Source organism: Coffea arabica, chromosome 8c, assembly GCF_036785885.1.
Source record: "Coffea arabica cultivar ET-39 chromosome 8c, Coffea Arabica ET-39 HiFi, whole genome shotgun sequence".
NCBI lineage: Eukaryota > Viridiplantae > Streptophyta > Magnoliopsida > Gentianales > Rubiaceae > Coffea > Coffea arabica.
In genome coordinates, this window is record NC_092325.1 from 41624736 (window position 1) to 41652458 (window position 27723).

General features: G+C 36.6%; 3 protein-coding genes across 7 annotated transcripts; 2 read left to right on the top strand and 1 right to left on the bottom strand.

Annotated features, from left to right (window-relative positions):
- Positions 1–6086: 6086 nt before the first annotated feature.
- LOC140013738 ((S)-ureidoglycine aminohydrolase-like) lies at positions 6087–10681 on the bottom strand. The gene is made up of 13 exons (XM_072063809.1): positions 10412–10681; positions 10169–10297; positions 9757–9844; positions 9600–9676; positions 9353–9392; positions 9151–9217; positions 8592–8677; positions 8224–8305; positions 8017–8073; positions 7791–7829; positions 7038–7108; positions 6360–6413; positions 6087–6269 (listed from the first exon to the last, which is right to left on the bottom strand). The coding sequence occupies exons 1-13, from the start codon at positions 10476–10478 to the stop codon at positions 6200–6202; spliced, it is 927 nt and encodes a 308-aa protein (XP_071919910.1). The 5' UTR covers positions 10479–10681; the 3' UTR covers positions 6087–6199.
- A 3651-nt stretch (positions 10682–14332) lies between these two features.
- On the top strand, positions 14333–22744 carry LOC113707145 (uncharacterized). 4 transcript variants are annotated; one of them, XM_027229311.2, is made up of 12 exons: positions 14333–14547; positions 14806–14899; positions 15260–15354; positions 15495–16027; positions 16133–16343; positions 16460–16771; positions 17134–17287; positions 17797–17934; positions 18271–18352; positions 18492–18778; positions 18862–18975; positions 19105–22744. In XM_027229311.2, the coding sequence occupies exons 1-12, from the start codon at positions 14395–14397 to the stop codon at positions 22470–22472; spliced, it is 5541 nt and encodes a 1846-aa protein (XP_027085112.2). In that variant the 5' UTR covers positions 14333–14394; the 3' UTR covers positions 22473–22744. The 4 variants fall into 4 exon arrangements, with proteins under 4 accessions (XP_027085112.2, XP_071919147.1, XP_071919146.1 ...); XM_072063046.1 differs by having other exon boundaries at positions 14379–14547; positions 15578–16027; XM_072063045.1 differs by lacking the exon at positions 14333–14547 and having other exon boundaries at positions 14870–14899; positions 15490–16027; positions 19105–22518.
- A 563-nt stretch (positions 22745–23307) lies between these two features.
- Positions 23308–27687, top strand: LOC113706179 (subtilisin-like protease SBT2.6). Of its 2 annotated transcripts, none has more exons than XM_072062293.1 (9): positions 23308–23520; positions 23646–23796; positions 24173–24585; positions 24781–24876; positions 25007–25076; positions 25206–25488; positions 25615–25952; positions 26332–26599; positions 26859–27687. In XM_072062293.1, the coding sequence occupies exons 1-9, from the start codon at positions 23339–23341 to the stop codon at positions 27539–27541; spliced, it is 2484 nt and encodes an 827-aa protein (XP_071918394.1). In that variant the 5' UTR covers positions 23308–23338; the 3' UTR covers positions 27542–27687. The 2 variants fall into 2 exon arrangements, with proteins under 2 accessions (XP_071918394.1, XP_027083873.2); XM_027228072.2 differs by having other exon boundaries at positions 23309–23520; positions 25618–25952.
- The last annotated feature ends 36 nt before the right edge of the window (positions 27688–27723 follow it).

Sequence of the window (27723 nt, forward strand, 5' to 3'; positions counted from 1 at the left end):
AAGAACCCAAGCCGAGTCAGCTGTTCAGGAACAAAATACCTTTTCTTGAGGGGAGGAATCAACAAGGATAATCCTAGTTTAGCAAGTGTCTTTTGGTAGTTTCCTATATTTGAGAACAATCAAATTTGGTTTCACACTAGACCTGATGCACGTGAGACGAGCATGGTGATTGTAAGCCTGGATGGTCTAAAGGTTCAATGGATGGTGATATCCTTCGGATTCCTGGTTTGAGGTGTAAAGTGCTAAGCAGTCTCTTTGTTAACCATCATTAATCACACCATGAACACACACCTGCTTACTGTTTTAGAAGCTAATCAATCCTTTGGCAAAAGCTCAGCTCAAGATTGTTGTTGACAGCATATAATATCAGGAGTTTGAGATATCCTACATGAGCTGCTAGTGAATAGCAATCAATTGGGAGCCCTGAGAAAGAGTTGGATATGATTCATGAATTCATCATACCCCCGCACCTGTTTCCATTTGCATTCCCTGATGCAAATCATTATATAGCCCATCAACTATCAAGCATGCATAACTTTTGATCGTGTTCCTTGTAGGATTTATAGGCATATTTCTAGGCAAAGCATTATAGCTTGCAGTGCACGGTTATTTTTGATAAACCAGTACAGCCTTGACATGACTTCCATGTTAAAATACAATAAGGAGATAATGGTTCATGTTTGGGAAATGATTACTTCTTCATTAGTTACTCATATTTTATTAGGAAAGCCAAAATTTATGGATCTGAAAGTATGATTACAGCCTTCATACATTCGTTCTCAGATATGCAGAGCGCCCATGATGACTTCAATCAGTGTGCTGATTTGAGATACTGCAATCGAACTTGGTATGCATGAAAGGACCTCTGGGCATTAAGAAGGCAGAATCCTTTACTCTTTTTATGATTGAGTAAATATTATGACCTCCGTAAATTCCTTACAAAAACTAGATAGAATTTTCTTCTTTTCATTACTACCTCCAACGTGTTAATCATTTTTACTATGATGGAAATACTAGAAAGCTTCTACTTGAGATTTTGAGCATGCATAAGTATACTGGGCTGGGATTTAAATTCCAAGAAATTAATAAAGATCATCCTTGTCATAATTCTGTCTTAGCTGCTAGCTAGGTAATGTTCATGAACGTGACATAGAGAGTGCTTAATAACTATACCCTTGCCTGTATCTTCGGATTAAGCAACGTTGCCACTAGAGCTGGCAATTATACCCAAAACTCAACAACCCACCCAACCCACCCACTAATTTGAGAGGTTGGGTTGGGTAAGTTGGGTTTTGGGTTAATTTTGGGTTGGGTAATAAAAATTCATATATATTTTGGGTGGTTTGGGTATTTGTGTTGGGCACCCATTACCCAATTTAAGTTAAAAAAAATTAACAAATTAAAATCAAGAAACAAAAAAGAAATGACCCATATATGTACTGGTATGTATAATTATCATATATATACTACTACTACACACTGAGAAGGATGATCAACGAGTAATGCTTAAAAAGAACAAAATTGAGAAATGAACGGTGCAGCACAAATGTCAGTAGGATTTAAAAAAAAAAAAAAAAAAAAGAAAATCCTTGTACTCTTCGCTCTTCACATCTATCCTTTTGCCGAGTTCCGGAAAAATGCATCCTCCTGTTCTTCTATTTCTTTTTCTTTTTTTCATTCAAAATGAAAAAACAAGTCCCTCCCCCCCAATTTATTGTTCCACCCAAAATTGTTGTTTCGGTCTCTTAGTTTGGATCAAAACAATACCCAATTTGAAAATCTTGTATAAAAAATAGTGAGTTCATCCAAGTAATTTAAATAGTTAGTATGTGTGTGTATTTGTAAAAGTATATTAGTGTGTATTATAATGTGTAAAAATAACGTATTTCAAAAGAGTTTAAAAAGTGAGTGTGTGTGTGTGTCTATGAGTGTTTTAGTGTGTAAAAATATGTCTATCTATGTGAAAATGTGTTTATGCGTGTGAAAATTTTTTTTTGTATGTGAATATGTATTTGAGAGAGTTTATGTATCAAAATCTATTAATTAATATATTGGGTCATATTTGGGTCATGGGTTTGAGATGACCCAATATGACCCAACCCAAAATTAACCCAATCTAAAGTTGGGCGGATTGGGTGTCACCCATTTAAATGAAAACCCAAATCAATCCGCCCAACCCGCCCATTTGCCAGGTATAGTTGCCACACTTGATAATTCGCTATATGCAATTGTTCAACCCTAGTTATGGTTGTCCTGCTCCGCAGAACGTTAATTTTCTGGTTTTCCAAATGGCAGTCCAGTCACCAATTTAAGATTTGATTTAACCTAACAAGTTGTCTAAGAATAGAAACAGAAATTGTTTAAAGCTCATTACCATGAAATCATACCAGTGAATCGGATCTTACTTTCATGAAAACGTAAGCTTGGTATCAAACAAGACAACAACAAAACTTCACCTAAGAACATATTGCTAAAGAGTTTGTCTGTTGTGAATTGCTTTTGGATTATCAGATATAAGATATCAAGAAATTATTTCTATTTAATTAAGACTGTCTGCCAACGCTAAAAATAAACTTGTTTTGTTTCATGACAGACCAATAGAAAATTGATAAAATAGCAATGCATAGCCCACAAATCAGTAAAACCACCATTCGTTTTTCTCCTCTGATCCGCAGTGCTCAAAGAGATCTAGATTCATCTCATGGATGAATAGTCTTGTCTACCACAAGGAATGGATTTGGAATACTTAACACTTGAATAATTAAACAATCTTCTTCCTTCAGAAAATCGCAATCCACCAATATATACTTACATCCCAAAAACACATATCAAAAGTCACACATTGTTTATCCCAGAAATCAAGTTGGGGGTTGACAATCAAAAAACAAACATCAGCATCAATCAGCATCAACAGAAACAGTTATTTCAGCACCCATACAATGAAAACAAAGTGGCGGCTTGTATAGCTGTAAAATAAACAGGCCTTTCACAGACCAGAATTTTCTTGAATTTTTCTCCATTTGCTGTCTTTAGGTAGATACCATAAAAAATCAAGGTTGCTTTCACACGAGGAGCAAGTTCTAGAAGGCATCTGCAAAAGCAAATGGAAGTGGCTTCTGAAATTTCTCCATCTTAATAATGCCGACAATCTATTGAAACGAAATAGTTCCATTAGATCAGCTAGACTAGTAGAAATATGCAGAGCTCTCCATGAACCATTTCATGGAACTTAATTCATTCAGATTTCATTCTCAACTTGTTTTGTGAATGTCATTTTCCAACATACTTCTTTCTGACTTGACGCCATTAGCTACCATATAATACGCAGAATCTAAGCAACTACTTTTTCATGATTGAAATTCAAACAGGACAGTTGCTATTTTCTTTAATTTCACAAGTACGAAAAGCAATTGTAACCTAAAACACTGTCCAACTGATAGGAACTCAAGCGCACTGATGTAGAGGATCCCTTTTCTCTTGAAGGTAACCATACTGAAATGATGACTGAGGTAAACAGTGGCTAGTACATAATGATGTTTAGGATAATGTTGAACATCAGCAATTTAGGACCTCGGTTTTATGGACACTAGTTCATGAATAGGATAAAAGAAACATCAAATCAGTGGGACATAAGCACCCGGAATTCACAAGGCCGGAAAGACCTGAGGGAGGGCTTCATTTGGATACATATTATTTCATGTATCTTTCAGATAGGAAACGCGAATTCTCAGTTTATCGAAATTATCCTATTCTCAAAATTTTGTAAGCTTTTAACAGAAAGAAAATGTCGGTAGTTGAATCTTGTTTGCTAAATCTATATGAATTTCAAAACACAGTTAAGAACATTTGTTAAAAATCTGACTTCTTCTAGCGTAAACTAGTAAAACTTTGGTTTAATCGCGAATTAGTTGTATGAATTGAAAAAATTCACGTTTACACAAAAAATGTAATATCTTACAGCAAACGCTGTATGAATTACATAACTGGACAATGTCAATGGACATAATTTGCAGAAAGAAGCCGAAATTTGTTGAATTCTGGCTATTTAATGTATACATTTTCAATGAGATTAGAGTTACACAAATTAGTGTTTCTGTTAAGTTAGTACTATTTACGTGTATGTAAACTACACAACGGTTTTTTTTTTTTGTCGACACGATAGATTTTATGTTACAACTATTCCTACTCTACACTAGGGAGAGGGGGGGGGGGACCTAAACAAGTCAAAGGGAACCTGTAAATTATCACCAGTCTAGACGGTTGCTTATGCACCAACTGACGAAATCTTTTCAGGAAAGTCTAGATACTAGAATACAGGTTAAGGGATTTTATTTCTTGACCTACGTCCAAGTGGAGTTTTAAAACTCTCTTGATGACCAATTACTCTAGGAGCAATTGGTTTACAGAGCATTGTTAAGTAGATCCAAATTGATGTTCAATAAGCGCTTTCCATGGCCAGCTCCACATTAGCATCAATAACTTGGCTCTTTTTAATTAGATGAAATTCATTGAGAATAATTACTTGGAACATAATTCGATTAAGGTTGACCAAAAGACTTGATTAGAGACCTTGCTCAATTTCAATGGACTTTAAGAAGCAGTCAAAAGCTTTAACATTAAAAAAGCACCAAAACCCGTTTTTGATCAAAGCTTTGGAAGGGAATTTATTAGAGGCATCTAAGCTGAATGAATGGCAGCAATGATGACTTTAGAGAAAGTGAAAAGACTAAATCCTTTTGCTAGAGAATTAGGTAATGCTTCGGGATCATGATATTCCCATTTGGGAAAGGCTGATCTGGATTGGATGTATTCCACCAAACATATTATTGTGGAAAATTGTATCAAACGAATGGTGAGGAAATTGGTCGTAGGATTTGTGCTCCCTTGCAATTTATTCGTGGGGACACGCAGCAGATGCATCCTTAGGTGGTCTCAGAGTTGCCACGTGGAGTCATTTCAACTCCTGGTTTATTTTCCGTGATCATGATCATGATCTTGATCTTGTAGGGCAGCAAGGGTTTTGGCCATAGAAAGTGAGTACACATTTACTTTGGGGATGATGACGAAAATGATGATGATTAAATGGGGCTAATATAATTACGTGTCTAAAAGTGATTCCTACGTTGAGACTAATACCACAATGCTGATTAATTTACAAGTTTGAAATCTGAAAATTGCTAGATCCATCATTAATTACTTGCTTGACCTTTCTTGCTTAAAAGGGTATAATAATCTTAGATTATCCTGATAACGTTTACAGTGTTGCATAGCATTTTACATCCATTGACTCTTTCAAGAAAATGCAGAATAGAGATAACAGTCTAGCTAGAAAGAGTTGAACGTTGATGAAGGAAGTTATATATGTTTGGAAATCAACACCCTTTACAGTTACCTCACTAGATTGAAAACTGGCTTTTCTACCTCATTTCAACCGTGTTTTATACAACGTAGCTTTGAATGGTGAATTCCTTGAACCATCATTTCTAAGAGGGTACATTTCTTTCTTGCTTCTGCTGCAGGAGTCACTGTTCCCTGCTAAATGTTTATTTACTATGTTGTTTAATACGGAAGCTGCATATCTCATCCTTAGTTTTGCAAGCCATTTCTGAATCACACAGGAGAGGAGCAAAAGATTTCACCCTACAAGTTTTAACATTTAGGGAAACAATGAAAAACAAATTTAAAGATCTAAAAAGTTCTATCACCTGACTAGTAATTGCTTCCACGGTGATAAGAGTCCATTTGATCCTTTCTGTTGGTGGTATCACTCGGATTAATGGTGCATTAAGGGTTTGCTAACTACAAGGAATTTTTTCAAGGAAAGACTTCACGCTTGACTTAATACTATGAGGTGGCATACAACATTCTTCCTCAGATTTTATTGAGAACTCTTTAATGTCCCAAGTTTACTTCATCATATGGACTGTAGCCATTATGTGCCTTGTACAATAGCACGGTCCCTTTCTTTCTCTTCAAGATTTTTCTGGTTAGGCGAACTGAATAACCAAAATTGACATTTGCTGAGCTGAAAATTCTCCATCCATTAGGTTATGATGCAATGAAATGAATCCAGAAGATAAATCAGATGGTGCAACTGACATGCCTTGTATAAAGAAGACTACTTTGTATTTTGCTTCGCCATGTGTACATGTCATCTTAGAAGCAGACCATCAAGCACCCCAGATATTAGTACATGCCATTACATGGGATTCCTATTTACATCCTTATACAGCAAATAACGTGTTCGGCTTTTGCCAAGGGCAGCATACCTGAAAACAGGAGCAAAATGAATCACTATTAACTTAGGTTGTATCTATTTTAGGAAAAAGAAGCATAAAGACCCAGAGTCCCTCACTTACCATTGAGGAACAAATGGTGCCATCCAAATGGCATCACCAGCTTGAACAGGGTACCTGTTGCACAAGTTCACACAAACAAAAGGCTATAAGGCACCTTAAAAGCTAAGAATGCCAAAAGATGCGAGTGATAAAGTGCAGCGGACGAAAAAACAGAAGAGATATAATTAGTCTTGATATTTGGCATTGGAGTTTTTATTAGTTTCTCTTCTCGTTAGAGTAAACAATAATCTCTGTGATCAGTCAAATCTCCATGAAAAAGGGACAAGTTCATGTAGTTTGTGATGCTATGTCCTTGATCAGCATCCAAAGTCTGGCCGAAAATGCTGCCTACAGTCCAAAAGAAGCCTTTCTTGACCATCAAACTACAAATCTTGGAATGACAGATCGAGCCCGTCCTTGGCCTCGACGACTGGCGAGCAGCACAGAACTTTAATCATTTTAAAGAATGTGCAACACTTTAATTCTAAGGGGGCTTATGGTTGCAGGTCTGGCCGGAATAAATTTCTAATAGATTTCATTTAACCCTCTCCCCATCATCTTTCCAATTGTGCCTTTTGGCATGAGAGCAGCCAATGCCAAGTATGTATGCCAATCAGGATAAGACCACAGTAAAATCACAGCAAAACTCAACATGTTTACTTTGAATTCATAGTCTGTATGACAGATTGCAATTCTTACCAGCTGTCACCTAAGCGGTAAATTCCCTGGCCCTCCAAAAGCAGTAAACCATGCTGGTTATAATGCACCTCCTGCCAAAAAACCGAAGATGTTTTAGATGGATTCATAAATCTGGAAGGGATACACTAGAAGGAACATGACAACCATGTTTGATTATGCTTGTTTGAAGAAGATTCCAAACACGTAGGTAAAAAAACTTGGCTTAACTTGGTATAGTGTAAATGATTTTGCTCAAAACAAGGCCAACATCATGAACACATCCTTTTCACGGAATTTGCGCAGGATTTACATGCATAAATTCCATGAATAAGAGGTGCAGCTTCTGTTTTTTATTGGAACTCTTGCAGAGACACAGTTTTCAGTTTAGAGAAATGAAAAGTGAAAATTTTAATTGTACAACAGAGAGTCTTTTTCTTTTCTTCTTTTTTTCTTTCTAGAAGTCTAGAATGGAGAGTCTTTGATGAAAATTTATATGCATAAGGTCCACATATTAATAAGTAATTACAAATTTCCAAAAGCACTCATTTTTCATGAATTCCTTGTATTTGGCAAAGATGCTAAGAATTTACTCTGCAAAGAACCTAAATTGGTTGGAAAACTTTCAAGATCCGAAAAGGCAGAAGTATGATTCACAAATAAAATGTTCATTTTGGAAATTGGCAGCAAAATGCAAACCTTCATCTAAGGATAACCAGAGATATTGGCAGTAAATTCAAAACAGGAAAGCGGCAGCAGAATCAAAGAAAAGTATACCTTCACATTAAGAAATTCTCCTGGTTGAAAATCCATGATCTGCCAAGTGGAGTATAATAGTCATTAACTGATGCTTCAAGCACAAATATCTATCAAAATTGCTACATGCTCTGCTGAATCCTTGTTCTCAAACACATAAGAATTTACATCTTGCTATCTAAAAGTGAGCTGTAGTGTGGGCAGCTGATGCATCTCAACAACAAGATTATGCAAGGTAACAACTCACATGAATGTTGAAATCATATGGCAAAGAAGTGGGAAGTAGTTTCCTGAGTTCAAAAACCTGAGAATGAACAAGACAGTAATATTTCAGTTAATAGTATTTAAAATATCTGACAAAATTCTAATAGCTTTGAGACTTCATTAAGCTTCTAGTCATAATCTTCTATTCTTAGGAATATTGATCAGGAACTGGTCAGAAAAGTAAATTTACCTCGCCAGGAGTCTCAAGAAGAGGCTGCTTATCTGTTGTACCAACAATTAGCCCTGTACTATAGTTTTCCAAGTAGGAGTACCTGTGAGAACAAGACTTTGGTCACTTAATAGGAGAACCAGTGCAATTTTTTCAGAAGGCAAGAATAGCAGGCTGATTTCATATGCAGCAATCCAATAAATCTTCTGCATGTATTGTGTTGATTGAGCGAAAAAAGTTAATAGGTGGCCTTAAAAAAATAAATAAAAATAGAGTTACAAAATATATTCACTGAGTACGACTCACAGTAAATAGGCCTTTGTGATTAAACAGAGTAAGAAGAAATTGACTAAATTGTCAGTCAACTTTGATGCATAGGAAAGACAAACCTTCTTTCAAATACAACAAGAGTTGCGGTTGCCTCACAATTCAAGTGATGAGTTGAGTTTGGAGGAAGATAAGCATAGGAATCCACCTACATAAACTATGAAATTATTGAATAACAAGTGGCATCAAGTTTTTCCAAGACTTCATTGAACAGCTGAAAAAATTGCTAGACCCCAGATAAGCAAAAGAACAGCAAAGATATCCAAAGAAACTCAGTGTTGCTCACTCAGACTTCATATTTGAAATTTATGATATAGAACCCAAGTAATGAATTAATTAAGAGAACATGAGCAACTGCAAGTAATATACTTGGCAAAAACCTCCCAACACTGCACACCCACAGACACAGAAAATCCCACATTGTGCATAGAAGCAATCAGAACTTTAATATATCATTTCACATCATATTTGTTCCCTTTGATGTGCTCTTCCTCTTCATCATTATTACGTCCCTTATGCAAACTATCACAATTAGCAGTAGTGCAGGGTTTCATGAGCGTTAAGCCTTGCTAATCTAATTGCAAAATCTAAAAAAGAAAAAAAAATCTTTAGTATTCTTACATTCAGATTATGGGTATAGCCAGATGCATCAATAAGAACTGCAGTACCATGAAGAACGAATATGAACCTGATTGTGAAAAACCAAAAGAGGGAGGTAGATTTTATAAAATGCGAGACAAATACTAAAATTGATTTTTCTGAAATTTACATAATAATGATTGTTCTATGTAGGATTTCTCAGCAGAGTCATAATAACATGTACCTCTCAGCATCACTATGTGGAAGCCCTGACTTTGAATTTTCTGCAGACAAGAAGATGCAGAAACCAAGTTGAAGATTAAAAAGTAAATAACAATAAATAGCAGAAGATACGAAATAAAATTTACAACTAGATTTTCATGTTGATGTATCCAGTAGCTAGACCATAGAAGCAAGCTGTTCAATTTGTTGAAACAATAAGGTAATTTTTCACCTTAAAATCACATATCAATATACCAAGTAAACCATACCTTGCATCTTAGCCAAGTACATAACAAAATGTGAGCCCATTGCAGGTGTTATAAGATAAGCACCCAATGTATTTGTCCTGTCAAGCCGATTCTGAATAAAATTAAAAGAATTCTAGCTATCAACAAAACTAGCTGAACAAAGTCAAGCTGAATATACCAAGCAGGTAAAGGGCTGAACACTTGACTTTCAGGAGTTATCAGAGCATGGTCCCTTCTGTACACGCTGCGAGTGAACCCTGGCAAGTCTGCCAATTACATAATTCAAGATTAATTTCCTACTACTTCTTCAACTTTCAACAGAGTAGTATTGAAACAAATAATCATCTTTAGCTAATAAATTGAGTTTCCCTTAAAATCCCTCAACCAACTTTCCCTCACATAAGCTCGACACCAAAAGCATACCATATTACAGTAGCCTCATACCATTATTAGTCCACAGAACCTAAAAAGTTGCTTAAGCCTTTCTGTGTTCATAAATCAATTTCAGTATAATTGATGCAACGTTCAATGAAAAAATTGAATCGCAAAAATCAAAAGTTGTGGCAGCTTTAGAGTCAGTAATAACAGACCTTGCAGATGAGAAGGAGACAAGGTGGGATTGGTAACTTTCCAGTAAAGTGGTAGAGCATTGGAGTCAGTCTTCAAGACTGATGGTGCAGTGCAGAACCCTTCTTGAGACAATGACACTTCCAAGATGCCTGAAGAAACATTTGAAAATGGACACAAACAGAAACATTAACATGTAGGATTCTGATTTTGACCAAGAAAAAGAGACAAGAAATTGGAAAGAAAAGGCTCGAAAATGAGTTTACCTAACATTAGTGAAAGAAACAAGTAAAGTTGCACAGAGAATACTGAGAAAGATAGCATCTTTGGCATGATTATGGCTTCCTGAGATCGGTTGATTCTGGGGTTCCGGATTTTGTGCTTCTCCAGTGAGTGGAGTTCAGTCTCCGCCAATTCCTGACAGTTTTTTGTCTACTTCTTGTTACATATCACTGGCAGCCTCTCCGGGTGTTAATTTAGGATTTTTTGGTGGGAGCTGTGTCAGCTCCAGGGAAAAAGTGACACTTTCTGAGCATGAAAAAGAGGAAAAAGAGAAACGCTGCCAACCCTTATAGCTAGTTTGGGAGTTTAGAATAGAAAAGAAAAGAAGAGAAAGGGTAAGTTAGAAAAGAAAAGAAAGGATGGGAAAGGATTTAAGTTTCTATCTAAGTTGTTTGGGAGTTTTAAAAAAGAAAGGAAGGTAGGTGGTTTTCTTTTGTTTGGGAGTTGAAAACAGATGAAAAGAAAAGATGCTCAAATAGGTTATTTTACAAAATTGCCCTTTTTGAAAATAAATGTGAATCAAGTAAGCTGAGGGACTCATCCGGAATTTAAAATTTTTGTATCATGATTTTGAGGGTAATATTGTCATATTGAAAAATTCACTTAAAGCACCGTCCCTTCCTTCCTTTTCTGCCCAACTTAGGACGGAAAGTTTTCCAATACACAGAGAGAAGTGAAGGAAGTCCAAATCCTTTCTTTTCCTTCTCTTTTTGGCTCTCAAACGATGGAAAGAATTTATAATCCTTACAAAGTCTTTCTTTTCTATCCATTTCCTTCCTCCCAAACTAGCTATTAAGTTCTCGTCATATCTATAATCACTAGAGGTATCTCGGCTGTGCGAGGCACGTCCTTGTCCCCCTTCATAACTTAATTGAACATATAACAGCAAAAGTTTTTGGTACATAATAGATAAAAACACAAGAAAAATTGAGCATAAGAAGAAATTTCATCTATAAAGTTAGCTCTTCTAAATCAAGGAGACAATAAACATAACATCTATTAAATCCATAACTGATCTTGAAGTTAACGAAGGCAAGCAATGAAACAGGTGTACAGTTGAATATAATTGGGAATGAAGAAATCTGATTTTTCTGTGCAACTTTAAAAACAATTTATAAAGAAATTGAAAAAGAGACTTTAATTGATTACATAAAGGAGCTGTTTAAATGTAATAGTTGGTTAGCTACTAATCAAACATAATTAATCAATATCCAAGGATTAAAAGTTTTTCATTAATCTATAAAGCTTGATTCTATAGTCATAAATTAGACAATATATAAAAATAATACAAGTTCTTGAAGTTATGCAAAATGACTTGCAATTGAAATCTTTTGTCTTATCCTGTATGGTACATCTTTTGTCTTGATCCATCAAGATAGAAGTAGGGAGATAAAAAAAATAGGAGAAAAATCATAGATTTTTCGAAGGAGAGTTATGTCATATGTCAAGAAATGGGAGTGCTACATTAAATTCCCATGTCTTCTTATATAATATGTAGACAATTAGAACAGAATGAAAATTGATCCAAGGGTTTTAATGTAGTATTAGTTTATTAAAATTAATCTAATGGTGATGAATTAGACAGTACACTCACTTAATCAAATAATTAAAAAAATTCATTGGGCTCAGAAGGAGAATAAAGGAGCCAGACTTGCTCGGTTTGGCATGAAGAAAGAGCAGAAAAAAAAAACGATATGCAAGAGGCAAGAAAAATATTAGAGTTATGCAACTTGTCAAATTATTAGGAAGCCAAGTGGCAACAAGAGAGGCAAAGAACTAAACCTCCCTTTCTTCTTATATATAAGGCAACTTGTCAAATTATTAGGAAGCCAAGTGGCAACAAGGGAGACAAAGAACTAAACCTCCCTTTCTTCTTATATATAAGGTAGATATCTATGACATTTCAGGTACCTATACCCTTAAAAAATCGTTGCTTGCATTTTTTAGAAGTATTTTGAAAAAATAATACTGAAATACTTTTTAGAATATAATATATATGAGATAAAAATGAAATTGAAGAAGTAAAAATGTGATTAAAAAAATATATTTTAAAAAAAATTTTTAAATCAACAAGGTGAACATTCTAAATGTGTGCTACAAATATTTAGCTAATTTTTTTTTGTTTTAGGAAGTCACAATTTAATCCTTTCAATTCTACGATGATATAATATTTAAATTATCAAAAAACACAAAGAGCATGTTCAACTTTCTTGCCTGAGCCTTTGTTGATTCAGTTCAGGTGGGAATAAGAGTTGCTAGCATCAGCTTATTCAAAGATATTTGAGAATTCGTGTTTTCATGCAACTCATAGGGCAAACACTGAAAAATTAAATGAGTATTTGACTCGTGTATCATTGATTTTTCATCACCTATGTATCAATTCTTACATGGGCAAAAGATCTTGGTATTAAATGGATAAAAAAATTGTGCAACCGCACCATGCAAATGATGCCTTGACTTTATTTTACCACAGCGGATTGGAAGAAATTTGGACCATGGATCTAATATAAATTTTTAATGAATAGCATAGATCAACCCAATTTCTTACAGCAGATTTTGACCGTCAATTGTTGATCTGTTGTCCGTGGCTGCGCATGTAATTGCTGCAAACAATTCGACTAACATCTTTGATTTCATTTCCCATTGAAAAGAATGATGCTACACTTGTTATATAAAATAATAAAAGTAATGTTAATGAAACTTAAAATGCCTCACTATTTTGTGCAATCTTAAATATTTCTTTAAAAACTTCAATTAAAATTTGACACCTGCAAAATAAGAATTTATAAGAGTAGATCTAGTCAAGAATCAACTTTTCGACGAGATAAAATATCTAGTTAAAATCAAGGAAAAAATTAAAGACGTGTAAAATTTAATGTCAAAAAATCAAAGTCTAATAGGAATCGGAGATGAAACAAACAATCCCCATACTCTTGATAGGAGTAAGATGGCACTTACAACCCGATACTTTTTTTTTTTTGGCCAGGCAGGTAATATTGGATCTAAATTTAAATTGCAGAAAAATAAATTAATGTTAAAAGACATAGCCCTAGAAAGTACACCATATGGATTTGATTCAATTGAGTTATTGTATAATTTGTATTCAAAACTCAGGAGATTTATATAGTCTGTCTAATAAATTGAATTACGCCATAGAAGAATATAAAGCATGCAAGTTTAGTCCTCCATATACGTTATTATTCATTTAAGTGCTAATCACATCAAAAATATTCTTATTGTGCAACATCCATAGGCATGGATCGATCACATTAATTTTCATTCATTTTTTTTTCAAAAATATTGCAAAGTTTTAGTTGAAATTATTTATAGTGTCCACTAGAATTCATGAAAAAAAAAAAGGTAAAGTAGTCGAGAGGATTGAGAAAATAGACACAAAGAAAGAAAAAGAGTTGGAGTAAAAAATCTTCCTTTACAATCACTTTCCAAATGGTAGTTTTTGAATTTAACAAGAGGTGATGAAATAGTGATTAACTAATACATATCATTACTTTGAAAAGAAATAACTAAAAACTAAACCTAAAAGAGCTAAAATCAAACATGGTAAGATATAATTTAAATTGTTAAGTGCATTGAAGGCATTCAATGATTAGCTAAGAATGGATGCCTAATAGAAATGTATTAAGGAAGTAGGAAATAAATGGGATATAAAGAAGGAAAACAAAGCAAACAAGAAAAAGGAAGGACTCAAAGAAGATATGGATGTCAGCGTCAAAATCAACATTGAGGCAATATTTTAGGGTTCTACTCTAATTAACCCAATGGTTTATCATCATAAAAAGAAATAGTTGAAGGGTCAAATTGAAAATTAAATTCTTAATTAACACCCCAAACATTTCTTTTCATTTGGAAAAACCCTTTGAAATAGTACTAATAGTCTACTAGGGTATACAATAGCCGTTTAAAGCCTCTTCCCTTTTCCCCGATTTCCTTACTCTCCTTATTTTCGATGGACCCCATACTCAATTCCTTGTTAAGCAGCTTCCGGCGGGTACCGCCGGCAGCTATTCCGGCGATGCTGGACTGTATCTTGGCTTCAATGAGCTCTTCTCCATCTTCCCTTTTCGCCTCTCTTCTCAATGAATTTCCCAACATTACCAAGGTAACACCAACTTCTTCCCTTTTTCTTATTCAAAAATCCCCATTTTTCTGCTTGGAAAAAGAGCTCCTTTTTCTTCTTTCTTGAATAACTCTCTCATTTTTCCTTGCTTAAAAACAAAAAGAGAACAAAAAAAGAAGAAAAGCCCATTTTATTCATAAATAGTTCTCTATTGCTTGCTTAAGCAATTGGAGAAAGCCCATCTTTTTATTAGCAGTGAACGAAATTTCGATTTTAAAGCTTTATTAATATGATTTTTAGGATAGAATGGTGGGAAGCAATGAGAGGGATGCAGAGAGGGACTATTGCATTGTATCTTACGTGGCTGCTCTATGTCATCTTCTGAAAAGATCAGGTTTGCTTGAGTTCTGATTCAATTTTGGCTATCATTTTTGTTATTCACCATGTTTTGAAGGTTGAAGATGCTAATAGGTTGCATGACAAAATATACTGCTGCTTTTTTTTCCCCTCCTGGCTCAATCCTTGGACAAATGTAGAATTGAGGGCAGTATTACATTCTATGAGTATTATTTGAGGATTATCATCAGTGCCATTCTAGATTTTCAGGCTCAGCATTTTAGATAAAATGACGAGAAGCCATGTTGGGGATGGGTTGTACTTTTTGGATTTTTTGTTATTTTTGTGGTTCAAGTCCTTCTTGCTGAATTGTTAGTTTGCAAGTTGTTGTAATTGTTAGTTTGGATTTTTTATGCAGGTTCAATTACCAGTGAAATAGAGTTGTTTGTATGCAGAATTTTGATTCCTCTTCTGAAGTTGGCACGATCATCTCATCTTGACATATTTAATGAGGTAAGTTGACAAATGTCTGGGTATTGTCGGATGCCTTGGGCATGCCAAATTATGTATCTTGTGATCTGTGGATGGTCCAAAACCTGTCTGTTATGTCTCTCATGCTTTCTTTCTTTTCTATGGACGACTTTTAAGTTTAGGTTGCAAGTATGTTCTTTGACGCTGTGCTTGAAATGAACAGCTGGCATGCTGTTGAAGCAACCTTGGTTCCATTTTTGTTCAGATTGATTGGTCTATCTATGGGGATGATTCAAAGCCAAGAGTCGGCCATGTTTGAATGGAGTTCATGCCCAATTCTTCAGGATTCTGATGACCACCAGCCTAGGCTGCATTGTTTTCAGCAATGCAGTGACAAGCCAACTAATGAGCTGAACAGGGACTTGATACAGTCTCAGTTTGACTACTTTCCATTACCAATATCTTGCTATATCCTGGCCTTAACACTGGATGCTTCTTTACAATGTAAACATGTGGTGGATTGTACCTGTAGCTTGCAAGTTTTTGCTAAGAAATTGATCTGGGATCTCTGTAACCTGACTTTTCAGATGCTTTTACACAGTGTTGAGCATCGATCTTTTGCACTTAGCATTCTTCTTCCATCTATTCTTAGAGTATTAGCTTCACATTGTGCTTTTGAAGTCTCAAGCGGTGTAAAAAGCCATATACTAACCAGGTGCTGTAACCATTGCTTTTGACTCTTATGAAGTCTAATGCATGTTAGTTACATGTTCATCATCAATACTTGGATTTATTTATAAAATTTGACATTGGCTTCCAGGAAGCATCTTCTTGAGGAAATATGGAAATGCTGCAAGAAGCTTTTCTCAATGGGGCTTTCAGAGAGAACAGATGCATATACGATACTTTCTCTTTCCCTATCAACTGGTGCTTTTAATAGGAGAACTAAAGATGGGAATGTAATTGTCACCAGAGAAACATTTGATTTGACAGTTGACAATGATTTCTGGGATGAAATTAAAAGAGGCTTGGTAAATAGTGTTTGGTTATCATAAAGTGAATTTCATCTGGAATTTTGTGATTTTGCGAAAGAAAAATTTTGTTACTGATTTTAATTTGTGTTCATCTTGTGTTCTTGTGCTGCTAGGTTGATAAGGAGACATTAACCAGGAAACAGTCATTACACGTGCTAAAAAGTATATTAAACCTGAGGGCGGAAAGCTGTCAGTACCCTGGTCTTTCACATACTATAACTGACAGGAAGAGTTTAGATCTTTGTGGTATGACCAAAAGGGAAAGGTGGGCTGAAGAGGAAGCAAAGTCCCTGGGTGTTGGGAAACTCTATAATTTAAATGATCATCATTTGGACAATCGGCAGAGATGGGAAGCTTTTATTTTGCTGTATGAAATGCTTGAAGAATATGGTACTCACTTGGTTGAAGCAGCATGGCATCACCAGGTTTTACGAGTGACTGAGCTTTAAGTTCTTGATTTTTTATTACCCCACCCCCGAGACACCCACAGAATACTGTTGTAAAAGATGAGCTGTTCTTGTTGGGACGGGTATTTATCAAATGGCCTGTTGAATAATTCAGATTATTGCTAGTCTTGGAAAAAGGATTACTTGCAGATTAGTTGTGAAACATTGAGCCAATAAAATTTTTTTTCTCGCAACTGATGATGGATGACCTAAAACCACATATGTTCTATAATTCCTCTTCTTTAAAGTATGTCATAACTCTCAATGTTCTATTGAACTGCAACATATAGGATATCATATATATTCTAAAACATATTGAGTTGCATTTCTTGTGTTATCAGATGAATTTGTTACTCCAGTCTTCTCTTTCATTGGAGAATTCAGTGAGTTCTCATGGTGGAGATTTCCGTCAAAATTGGATGGAAAATTTGGAGGAAATTTATGAGTGGTTGGCTGTCCTGTGGGAACGAGGATTTTGTCATGATAATCCTCAAGGTAACATTGAGATTCTACAATGAATAGCCTCATAGTACTTTTTATTTTGTCAAATTGCTTTGTACTTCCACCGTCCCAATTTTTTTAAAAAGCATGAAGTTTAACTGGCTTTTCAGTTCTACTCTACCAAGCTAGTGGACGAAATTTAATAGTCCAAAGGATCTGACATTAGGAACAAAACACAGGGCCCACATGCTTTGGCATCTGAGCTGCATGCTTTCCAAATTCCACTCACTGGTGGAATCACACTTTCTTGTTCAACTTGGTAAACACTTAGTAAGAAATAATAGACCAAACATGAATCATCATAGATTTTGTGCTTTTTACAGCAACATGCAAGGGTAAAATTTGAAATGGAATGAAAAGTCCTTTGCCGATTTTACTTGGTGACATTAGTTTGGTACATCCCCAAAAGGAAATTATGACAGTATCAATTGGATGGAGGGAGTATTTGGTTATCCTTTGAATCTTCATGATGATGATGAATTTGCGTTGTCTGAATTTTGTAGTGAGGTGCTTGATCATGCAATCATTTTTGGGTGTTCCATGGAAGGACTATGGAAGCAATGTAAGATTAGTGCCAGAGGAGTTCATACTAGGTCCACTTATGCAAGGATTGAATGATCCTGTTCACCATCAGGATTTCGGTACGTTCACTTCCTGGAACTAACTTTTCATAAATGGTTATTTTCAATGAGGCTATTCGAGAGAAAAGGATACATTTGTCTTATTATAGGGGATCTATTATGTGCTAGTAGTTCTAGATCTATTTCCAATGCTTATTGTATCCTTGTCCAAATAACCTAAAGAGTGACAGAAAAGTCAGGTTAATGTAGCATGAATCAATCTTCTATCTTGTATACTGCAACTAGCTTCTTCAGAACTTAGTGAGCTAGTCTCCATGATGTCCTGTCAGCTTGTACCTTAAGTAGGCATCACATATAGATTTTAATTCTCAAATATATTTGTATTACATTTTCTAGGTTTGAAACGAGTCTACTCTTCCTGTACAATTGATGCTGCTGCCAGTTTTCTGTGCCAATACTGCTTCTATCTTGATCCGAGGTAAACTATTATTTAATTTGTCAGATTTTTAAATGCCTATTTATAGTCCTTGTCTTGATAAGTTGATGCAACAACAACTTAGAGCTGCTGAGGGTTGATCTTATGATTCTAATGATTTATCTTTTTTTAATAATTTCAGGAAACAGATTAAATTCTTGATTGACTTAGCATCAACTGCTAAAAAGCATTCTTTTGGGAGACCTGGATTAATGTGTCTTGTTGAGTGCATTGCTTCAGCTGCCTGTGGTGTTGAGCAACATAACAACCCTAGAGTTGCAGGATTTAATGATGCTTCCTTGAACATGATCCAAGTTAAATCTGGTCAAGGAAGCTCCTGGAAAGATGATAAAGTGGATTTACTAGATTTTCTGCGATATATTATTGAAAGCAGTAAACAACACTTTAATGCCAATTACCGTCTTCAAGGTAATAATTGGACATTTTAATATCATCTTCAACTATGAACTTGCCAAATTGTGAAGGCCCTTAACTTTTTTTGAGTTTTTTAGTTTGTGAAAGGATGCTTGATGCTGCTACTTCTGTAATGGCTGCTGTTGACATTCCTCTTGAGATACTTCTGCACTTCATTTCAAACCTTCCTCGGGAGTTCACTGATTTTGGTGGTATGAGTTAGATGTACTTTCTGTCTTAATTTGAACTTTCTTGTGATAATTCTTTGTCTGATTCAGAGGGCTAATTTCTTCGCTTGTTCTTTCCTTTATGCCTACTAACATACTATTTTCTGAATCCAGGGCCCTTGAGATTCAAAATACAAAAATGGCTCATTAAGTCTGATGACAAACATTATACTGCCAGTTGTCGCATTCCGAATCTGGAACTTTTGACAGCTCTTGATGGCTTCCCCAAAAAATTTACCTATAGTTATCCAGTAGAAGCACGTTTTACTTTTGATGATGCTGACATTGACAAATGGGAATATGAAGCAAAGAGATGGGTGAGGGTGATTTTTCTTCTGAGTAAACAGGAAAATTTGGAAACTTTATTTACCTTTCTGCGGGACCATGGAAAAAATGTCTGCAAGCAGCAAAACCTTTTGGAATGGGTACCTGTGAAATATCTTATTCTGGTCTCTAGCTTGGTTCAGGAACTTCAAATAAACCAAGATAGAACAGTTGAAGGTCCCATCAGGGAAAGAATCAAGGCCAACATTCACCTTCCTGGGACAGCTGCTTATACAGATTTCCTTGTGGAATCAAGTTTTCTTCAGAAGTTTGCCAAATGTTTTTTGCTCATATTGGAGGAGCTCATCTCATTTGCCAAATCCTCATGCTCCATTTTCTGGTCCAATCAGGTGGAATACGACTGCATTCTTCCCAGTTCAATTAGAGGGAGACTTGGCGGCCCAAGTCTACGCCGGTTATCATCTAGTATTGCTACTTCTGTTTTGCAAGCTATAATATCTTTGAAGTCTGTGGCATCCATTTCAAGGTGGTGTGCACAATTTACACCTGCTACGTCACTTAATTCTGCTCTTACCTTTCTGTGGAGCTTCTGCTGGAAAATAATTACCACTCCATCAGGTAGATCAGAAACAGAGGCAGAGATACGACTAGGGTCATATGAAGCATTGGCCCATATCCTAAAAGAATTGGTGTCTGTATTCTCTCCTTTGTCTTTCGATGTTGTCGTGGATGATGGAAAATCTTGTGTGTCAGAAGCAGATGATAGACCCACTTTAGATACCTTGGTTCAAACTTTTCTACAGTGTGTCAATAATCTCATTGAAACTGGAAACTTGGTACGAACTCGGCGGGCAATTTTGATTAACTGGAAATGGATCTGCATAGAATGCCTGTTATTAATTCCTAAGTATGTGCTTGAGAAAGGAGTTTATCTTAGAAGCTGCAATATTTTCCTATCAGATGTTACAGCAAACTGGATCTTTAGTGATCTTGTTGATAGCCTTGAAAATGCTGGAGAAGTGTCTGTACTGCCCCTGCTAAGATCAGTTAGATTGATTATGGAGCTGTTTGCTTCAGACAGAAAGGGTTTAGTTGTTACCTCCTCTGATGGCATGAATACCCGGATGATGTGGGATTTGGTCAAGTCCTCTTGGATATTGCATGTGAGTTGCAATAAAAGGCGGGTTGCTCCGATTGCTGCTCTTTTATCTTCTGTTCTGCATTACTCAGTTTTTGGTGATGAATGCATGCATGAAATTGATGGTGCACCTGGGCCTTTTAAGTGGTTCATTGAGAAAATTCTTGAGGAAGGGACGAAAAGTCCACGCACAATTCGTCTTGCCGCATTACATTTAACAGGGCTGTTGCTTGCAAATCCCATGACCATAAAATACTATTTGAGAGAGCTGAAGCTCTTAACCTTGTATGGGTCTGTTGCATTTGATGAAGATTTTGAAGCCGAACTGACCGAAAATCAGGATGCAAAAAGTGAAGTATCAATGTTAGCCCAAAGCCCAGATCCTGAGCTAACTGAAGAATTTATCAATACAGAGCTGTATGCACGTGTCTCTGTTGCCGTTTTGTTTTACAAACTTGCAGACATGGCTGATATGGTTGGTTTTTGTAATGGAGGCAGAAACAGCCTGGCAGCCCTTGCATCTGGCAAAATCTTTTTGCTAGAGCTTCTTCAGTCTGTGCTAAATGACAAGGACCTAGCTAAAGAGTTGTATAAGAAGCATAGTTCAATTCACAGACGAAAAATTCGTGCATGGCAGATGATTTGCATTTTGTCACGATTTGTTTATGAAGATATTGCTGAGGAAGTTATGTGTAGCTTGCATAAAGCACTTCAAAGAAACAATTTGCCCTCAGTTCGTCAGTACCAGGAAACATTTGCAATCCATATATACTTGAAGTTTCCTTCACTTGTTGGCCAACAGTTAGTTCCTCAGCTCCATAATTATGATGTGCGTCCTCAGGCTTTATCTTCATATGTATTCATAGCGGCTAATGTTATTCTGCATGCTGGTGAAGAGTATCAGTCCGGGCATCTTGATGAATTACTACCTCCTACAATGCCTTTGCTTACTTCACATCATCATACTTTGCGTGGGTTTACACAGTTACTAGTGTATCAAGTTCTCCATAAATTATTGCCTGGCATTGATGCTGGTCCCTCCATTGTCATGCCACTGGAGAAAAGGTGCCTGGAGGATTTGAAGTCGTACTTGACAGAAAACCCAGACTGTGCACGGCTAAGAGCATCAATGGAGGGTTATCTTGATGCTTTTGATCCAAAAAGTTCTGTCACACCAGCTGGGATTTTTGCAAGCCGGGTGGAGGAACAGGAATTTGAATGTGTCCCAAAGACTCTAATGGATCAAGTGACCTGCTTTTTAAATGATACGCGTGATGAACTCAGATGTTCAATGGCCAGGGATGCAGCTGTTATCAAATATGAGGGCTTACCTTCTGGTGATTATAGCAATTCTCCTAAAGAAGCAAAAAATTCCAATCAAGAACAACCTTCCTTCCATCTGCAGGAAGATGTGTCATTGGATTTCCAGAAGAAGTTTACCCTGTCTGATCAGGAAACACAAACTACTGCTGTTTTTTCAATAGACAACAGCAAGTCGTTGAAATTGCTTGCTGCTATTGAGAAGGAAGATGAACTACTTGATCAGCTGCTACATTCAAGAAATCTAGCGATGCAAAAATTAAAAGCAAGACGACAGCAGTTTATCCTTGTAGCGTCATTGGTTGATCGAATCCCAAACCTTGCTGGATTGGCACGGACATGTGAAGTATTTAGAGCAGCAGGACTGGCAATAGCAGACAAAAATATATTGAGTGACAAGCAATTCCAACTTATCAGTGTAACGGCAGAGAAGTGGGTTCCAATAATAGAAGTTCCAGTTAGTAGCATGAAAAATTTCCTGGAAAAGAAAAAGAAAGAGGGTTTTGCCATCCTAGGTCTGGAGCAGACTGCAAACAGCAAACCTCTCGACCATTATGCCTTTCCTAAAAGGACTGTTTTAGTCCTTGGCCGGGAGAAGGAGGGTATTCCTGCAGAGATAATCCATGTTTTGGATGCTTGCATTGAGATCCCACAGATGGGAGTAATTAGGTCACTCAATGTCCACGTCAGTGGTGCGATTGCATTGTGGGAGTATACCCGACAGCAAAGGTCCCATTGATCTTGCTTGCCTAAGTGGGTATGATATCTAAATGAAAGGGATTGAAGCTCACTGCTTTGTGGAAGAAATTTGCATGGTAGGATAGGATTTAGACAGCGGAATTTCTTTGTGTATATATGGTGTTGATCACTACGAGCCTTTTTGTATTCATTCAGGTGGAGTAACTGACCAGTAGTCTGGTGCCAGTGCTCTCATGTTCCTTTACAGATCCATTTTGTACATTGATGATATATATTGGTTACAGTATGGCCACTTGCTATACTTGCACAAAAGTGTACAGTGCCGGAACGTGTTCTGTGATCTTTCATCTCTATTTCATGTAGGCAACGTTAGTTTTAGTTATACTATTCTTAGAATTGATAGAAGCAGATGAATACCGTTGTGCAATGCATATCATGAATTTCTCTTTCAATTGGCTGAAGGAGTGGAGATACTTGAAGAAGGATCTTATCATTTGAATTCAAATCTCTTTGCTTTTATACTAGTGTCTGCGATTCTCTGGTTTGCTAATTATCTGTGTAGACATGATTGTCGAATAAAGGAAATTACGGGCAAACGGAGAATACCACCATGTTTACTTTTGTTTCTAGACAATGAGCTCAGCTGATGCTTCCTAACAGGATCCTGAAAGAATGTCACTTCGCAAATATTTCACTGATGTAAGCTAAGTCTCAGTCATCCATTGTGGTCAAGGGGATGAAAATAGGAGCCAATTGCATGAATGCGGTTGTTTAAAAATGAGAAAGGTGTGCATGGTCTTGCTGAAGGCATGAAATCGATTACCTAATTGATCATAGAAGGTACACGGTAGACTGGGGCAGAGAAAAGACTAGGAACCATGCTTTGCATCTTTAAGATACCATCGTATGTGTCAGTTCATCAAGCATTTCCTTTACTTCTGTAGAACTATGGACTCATTTAGCGTTTTCATTTTACTCGTCCTCTTTATGAATGCTTTTATGACCTTTACAAGTGAGGCCAAGGTTTACATGGTTTTACTGGACAAAGCTTCTGGTGGCTCCTCCAAGAACACAAAATTATTGTTGAGGTACCAAATGATCTGCTCAAAAGCATAGACAAGAAATCTCTTTCTTTTCATTTTTCTTTCTGTTGCTAGTTATGGGATGTTCTGCTTCACTTCTTAGTCAAATCATCTGCTGAACTTCATGGTAGGAATCAGAAAAAAATAGCCAGTTTCAAAGAGAAGATGGCACAAGAGCATGACGCTTTCCTTGAATCTCTGTTATCCAGAAGTGCCTATACGAAACTGTACAGCTACACCCATCTCCTCAATGGATTTGCGATCGAGGTGTCATCTAAGGAGGTCTGTAATCTGAGGCCATAGCTGAGTTTGGATAGGCATGCTTTTATGTGTGTATATATATATATATATATTAATAGTATGTATACTTAATACATATAGATGGGACACTCTTGCTCTACCATTTCTTATTCAGCAAGACATACGTACATCATGTTCAATTGTTTTGATGACTATGTGATATATGCGAACCATGAATGCAGATGTGTGAAGAAGAGCAGTCGTATCATCTGTTTATGTGGAAATTTGAAACTATGCTGCCAATAGAAAAAGCTGTTCATTATGGGATAGAATAATTGCATTAATTTTATTTTTTTTTGGTTTTGTTTGACATGACTTGCTCAATAATTCAATACTAAAACATGTAAATATTCCCTAGGACATTGACACCCTACGGAATGCTGAAGGAGTTAGGACAATCCATGAAGATGTGAAAATGGAGAAGATGACAACACATACGCCTGACTTTTTAGGGATTCCTACTGGGGTTTGGCCAACACTTGGAGGAGCTCGGACATCAGGGGATGGAGTGGTGATAGGTTTCATTGACACGGGGATAAATCCTTTCCATCCAAGCTTCATGATTCAATCATCAACAGATACGAGTAGGGGAATATATTCAAAACCTACAAAATATAAAGGGAAATGTGCATCTGGGGAGCAATTCCCTCCAACAGCATGCAATGGTAAGATAGTAGGGGCGCAATATTTTGCAAGAGCTGCAGTTGCTGCCGGTGAATTCAATGCTACCCGTGACTATGCCTCCCCTTTTGATGCTGATGGTCATGGGAGGCAAGTACTACAATAGAGGATTATCTGCATATTTATTGGATCTTGACATGATTTTTACTTAAAGTCATTATTTTTTGCTCAAGCAGAATCTGTTACTAGGTGCATATTTCGGGTTTCTAATATTTGAATTGTCCAGTTATATAACAATACTAGTCCTGTACTCTTAACTCATTGGAAATGGTGCAAATTAAGCAGCCATACAGCTGCAACAGCAGCAGGAAACCACCAAATTCCTGTAATAGCAAATGACTTCAATTATGGTTATGCCAGTGGCATGGCTCCAGGAGCCAGGTAAAAAATATCTGCTTTGATACAGTTCTCTTATAAAAATTTTGAAAGAAAGGAAATCCTAAAGGTTCCCTTTTATTCAAATTCTATAAATGTATATGTAATATGCAAGTCTTCTCTTTTGCTTATACAGGATTGCTATTTATAAAGCTCTGTATGCTTTTGGAGGGTATATGTCTGATGTTGTGGCTGCTGTTGATCAGGTTTCTACTTTAGGAGTCAATGCACATGACGAAATTCTTATAGATAATTGATTTGTTTCTCAATTAATTTGACATGGAACTTTGATCAAACAACTTTAAAGTAACTTGTAATGTTATTGTCTTGTGCAGGCTGTGGAAGATGGAGTTGACATACTGAATCTTTCTATAGGGCCATCAAAAGTGCCATCTGGACCTTCTGCTTTTCTGAACCTGTTAGAGATGGAGCTTTTATTTGCCACAAAAGCTGGTGTTCTTGTTGTTCAAGCTGCTGGAAATGGAGGGCCTTCTTCCAGTTCTATGCTTTCTTTTAGCCCATGGATCACAAGTGTCGCTGCCTCTATAACTGATCGCAGATACAACTCATCAGTTAGGTTGGGCAATGGACAAAGCTTTTCTGGCACAGGACTTGCACGTAGGTTTGTTGTTAATGGTTAATGTTGTGTATTTGCTTGTCTACACTATCTAAAATGATGAATCTTTACTATTGCATCCTCTAGCAATTTTAACAAGGAGATGTGCTCACTGATTTTCATTTTAGCAGCTCCAACAGTTGGAGAAGTGTTCTTCCCTCTAGCTGCAGCAGCAGATGTTGGGCAAATAAACTCCACTGATGGTCTTCTGACGATTGATAGCTGTCAAAGCTCGGAGCAATTTGTCCACTCCTTAGTTCAGGGGAAGATAGTTATTTGCACATATACACTTGATTTCGACTCTGAGGCATCTAGTATTGCTACAGTTGCAGACACCATGAGTAAAGTTGGCGCTGCTGGCTTCATACTAACAAGGAACCCTGATATTGGTTTTGAGCAGATTAAGGGTGCTGCAGTAACCTTACAAGTTCCTGGAGTCATCTTGAACAATATGGAAGCCTCTTCGGTACTTCAATCAACATTTGTTTATAATACTGAAGTATACTTTCTGTACTTGTATGGAAAACGTTTCGTTACTCTAGCATCTGACAACTCACAAGCGTAAAGGATGATCCGACATACATTAAAGCCCAGTTTATTGCATAAAATTGCATTTCTTATCATTGTAATGCATCTGATTTTAAATGAAGACCTTCTTCCATTCTCAAAAATTTTTAGATGGAATTGAATCTGTTGACATATATTTTACAAGAAGAAAAGGAAAACATATTCTTTCTTCTCTTGCAATGTGTGAGTCAATCCGGGACTTATTTGTTTACTGAAGTAATTTGGCAATAGTGAATTTATGATTTGCAGAAGTTGTATAAAGACATCTTGTATTACAGGCACTCTGGGAGTACTACAATGCAAATACAATAAGAAGCAGAAATGGAAGAGCCATTGGCTTCAGAGCCACAGCAAGAATTTTGGATGGGAGGCGAGCAATTTACACAGGGCAGGCTCCAATAGTGGCATCATATTCATCAAGAGGACCTGATGTCAATAATGAACTCTTAGAGAATGCTGATGTCCTCAAACCAAATATCATGGCTCCGGGCTCCTCAATATGGGCTGCCTGGAGCCCAAACAGTGAAGGAGATGTTCACATCAAAGGTATGCAGAAGTCCAGTATTCTCAACTCTTTTAGCTAAGTTCGAAGCTGAAACTAGGTAATGGACAGCCTACTTATTTCAGATAAAAACTTGTAACCAATGGTTTAACTTGTATAATATGCCTTCCTTTCATTTATTAAAACACACCTGGCAATTAGAACTGCAAAATGGTATAGATAAACAGGCAACCTAATTTGGTCTATGTAAACTAGTCTTTTAACAAGACACGTGACATGCTACAATTGTGATCCTCTTTCCAGGTCAAAATTTTGCACTATTGTCCGGGACAAGCATGGCTACTCCACATATTGCTGGTATTGCAGCTCTAATTAAGCAAAAACACCCACACTGGAATCCTTCAGCTATTATATCAGCAATGACGACAACAGCGGATATAGCTGATCAAACAGGTGCTCCTATACTAGCCCAAAAAACCAATCGGATATCTGCTGCAACCCCCTTTGACTTCGGAGGTGGTGCTATCAACCCCTCTCGAGCAATTGATCCTGGACTTGTTTTCAACATCAACTTCATGCAATATGTAAAGTTTTTATGCTCAGTTCCAGGCGTTGATGACATGTCTGTTAGACAAACAGTTGGCGTTTCATGTCCAATTCAGAAGACATGGTGCTCAGATCTGAATACACCGAGTGTTACAGTTTCCAAGTTGATTGGATCAAGGAGGATTCTCAGAAAGGTAACTAATGTTGGTAATGCAGATGAGAAGTATATGCTGATAGTAAAAGAGCCTTTAGGGGTGAAAGTTACAGTGATACCACAGGTTTTTAAGATCAGTGTCAATGCTTCAAGACGTATTACAATTCAGTTTAATGCAACTGAGGCAACAAATGCTTACACATTTGGTGAAATACTGATGCTGGGAGAAAAGAAGCATGTTGTAAGAGTGCCTATGGCTGTCTATGTAAGTAGCACTATAGGATGATGAAGTCAATCCCCTTATACACATAGTATTAGGAAAATTATTACCTCAAAAGCCAATTATCCAATTCCCTTTATCCTTTAGTACCAGTTAACCATTCTGACTGTCCTTTCCTTACAATGAATAAGATTGTAAGAACATTCCTGTTAGACTGTGTTTTAATGCTTATCAGCAAAATGTATCTC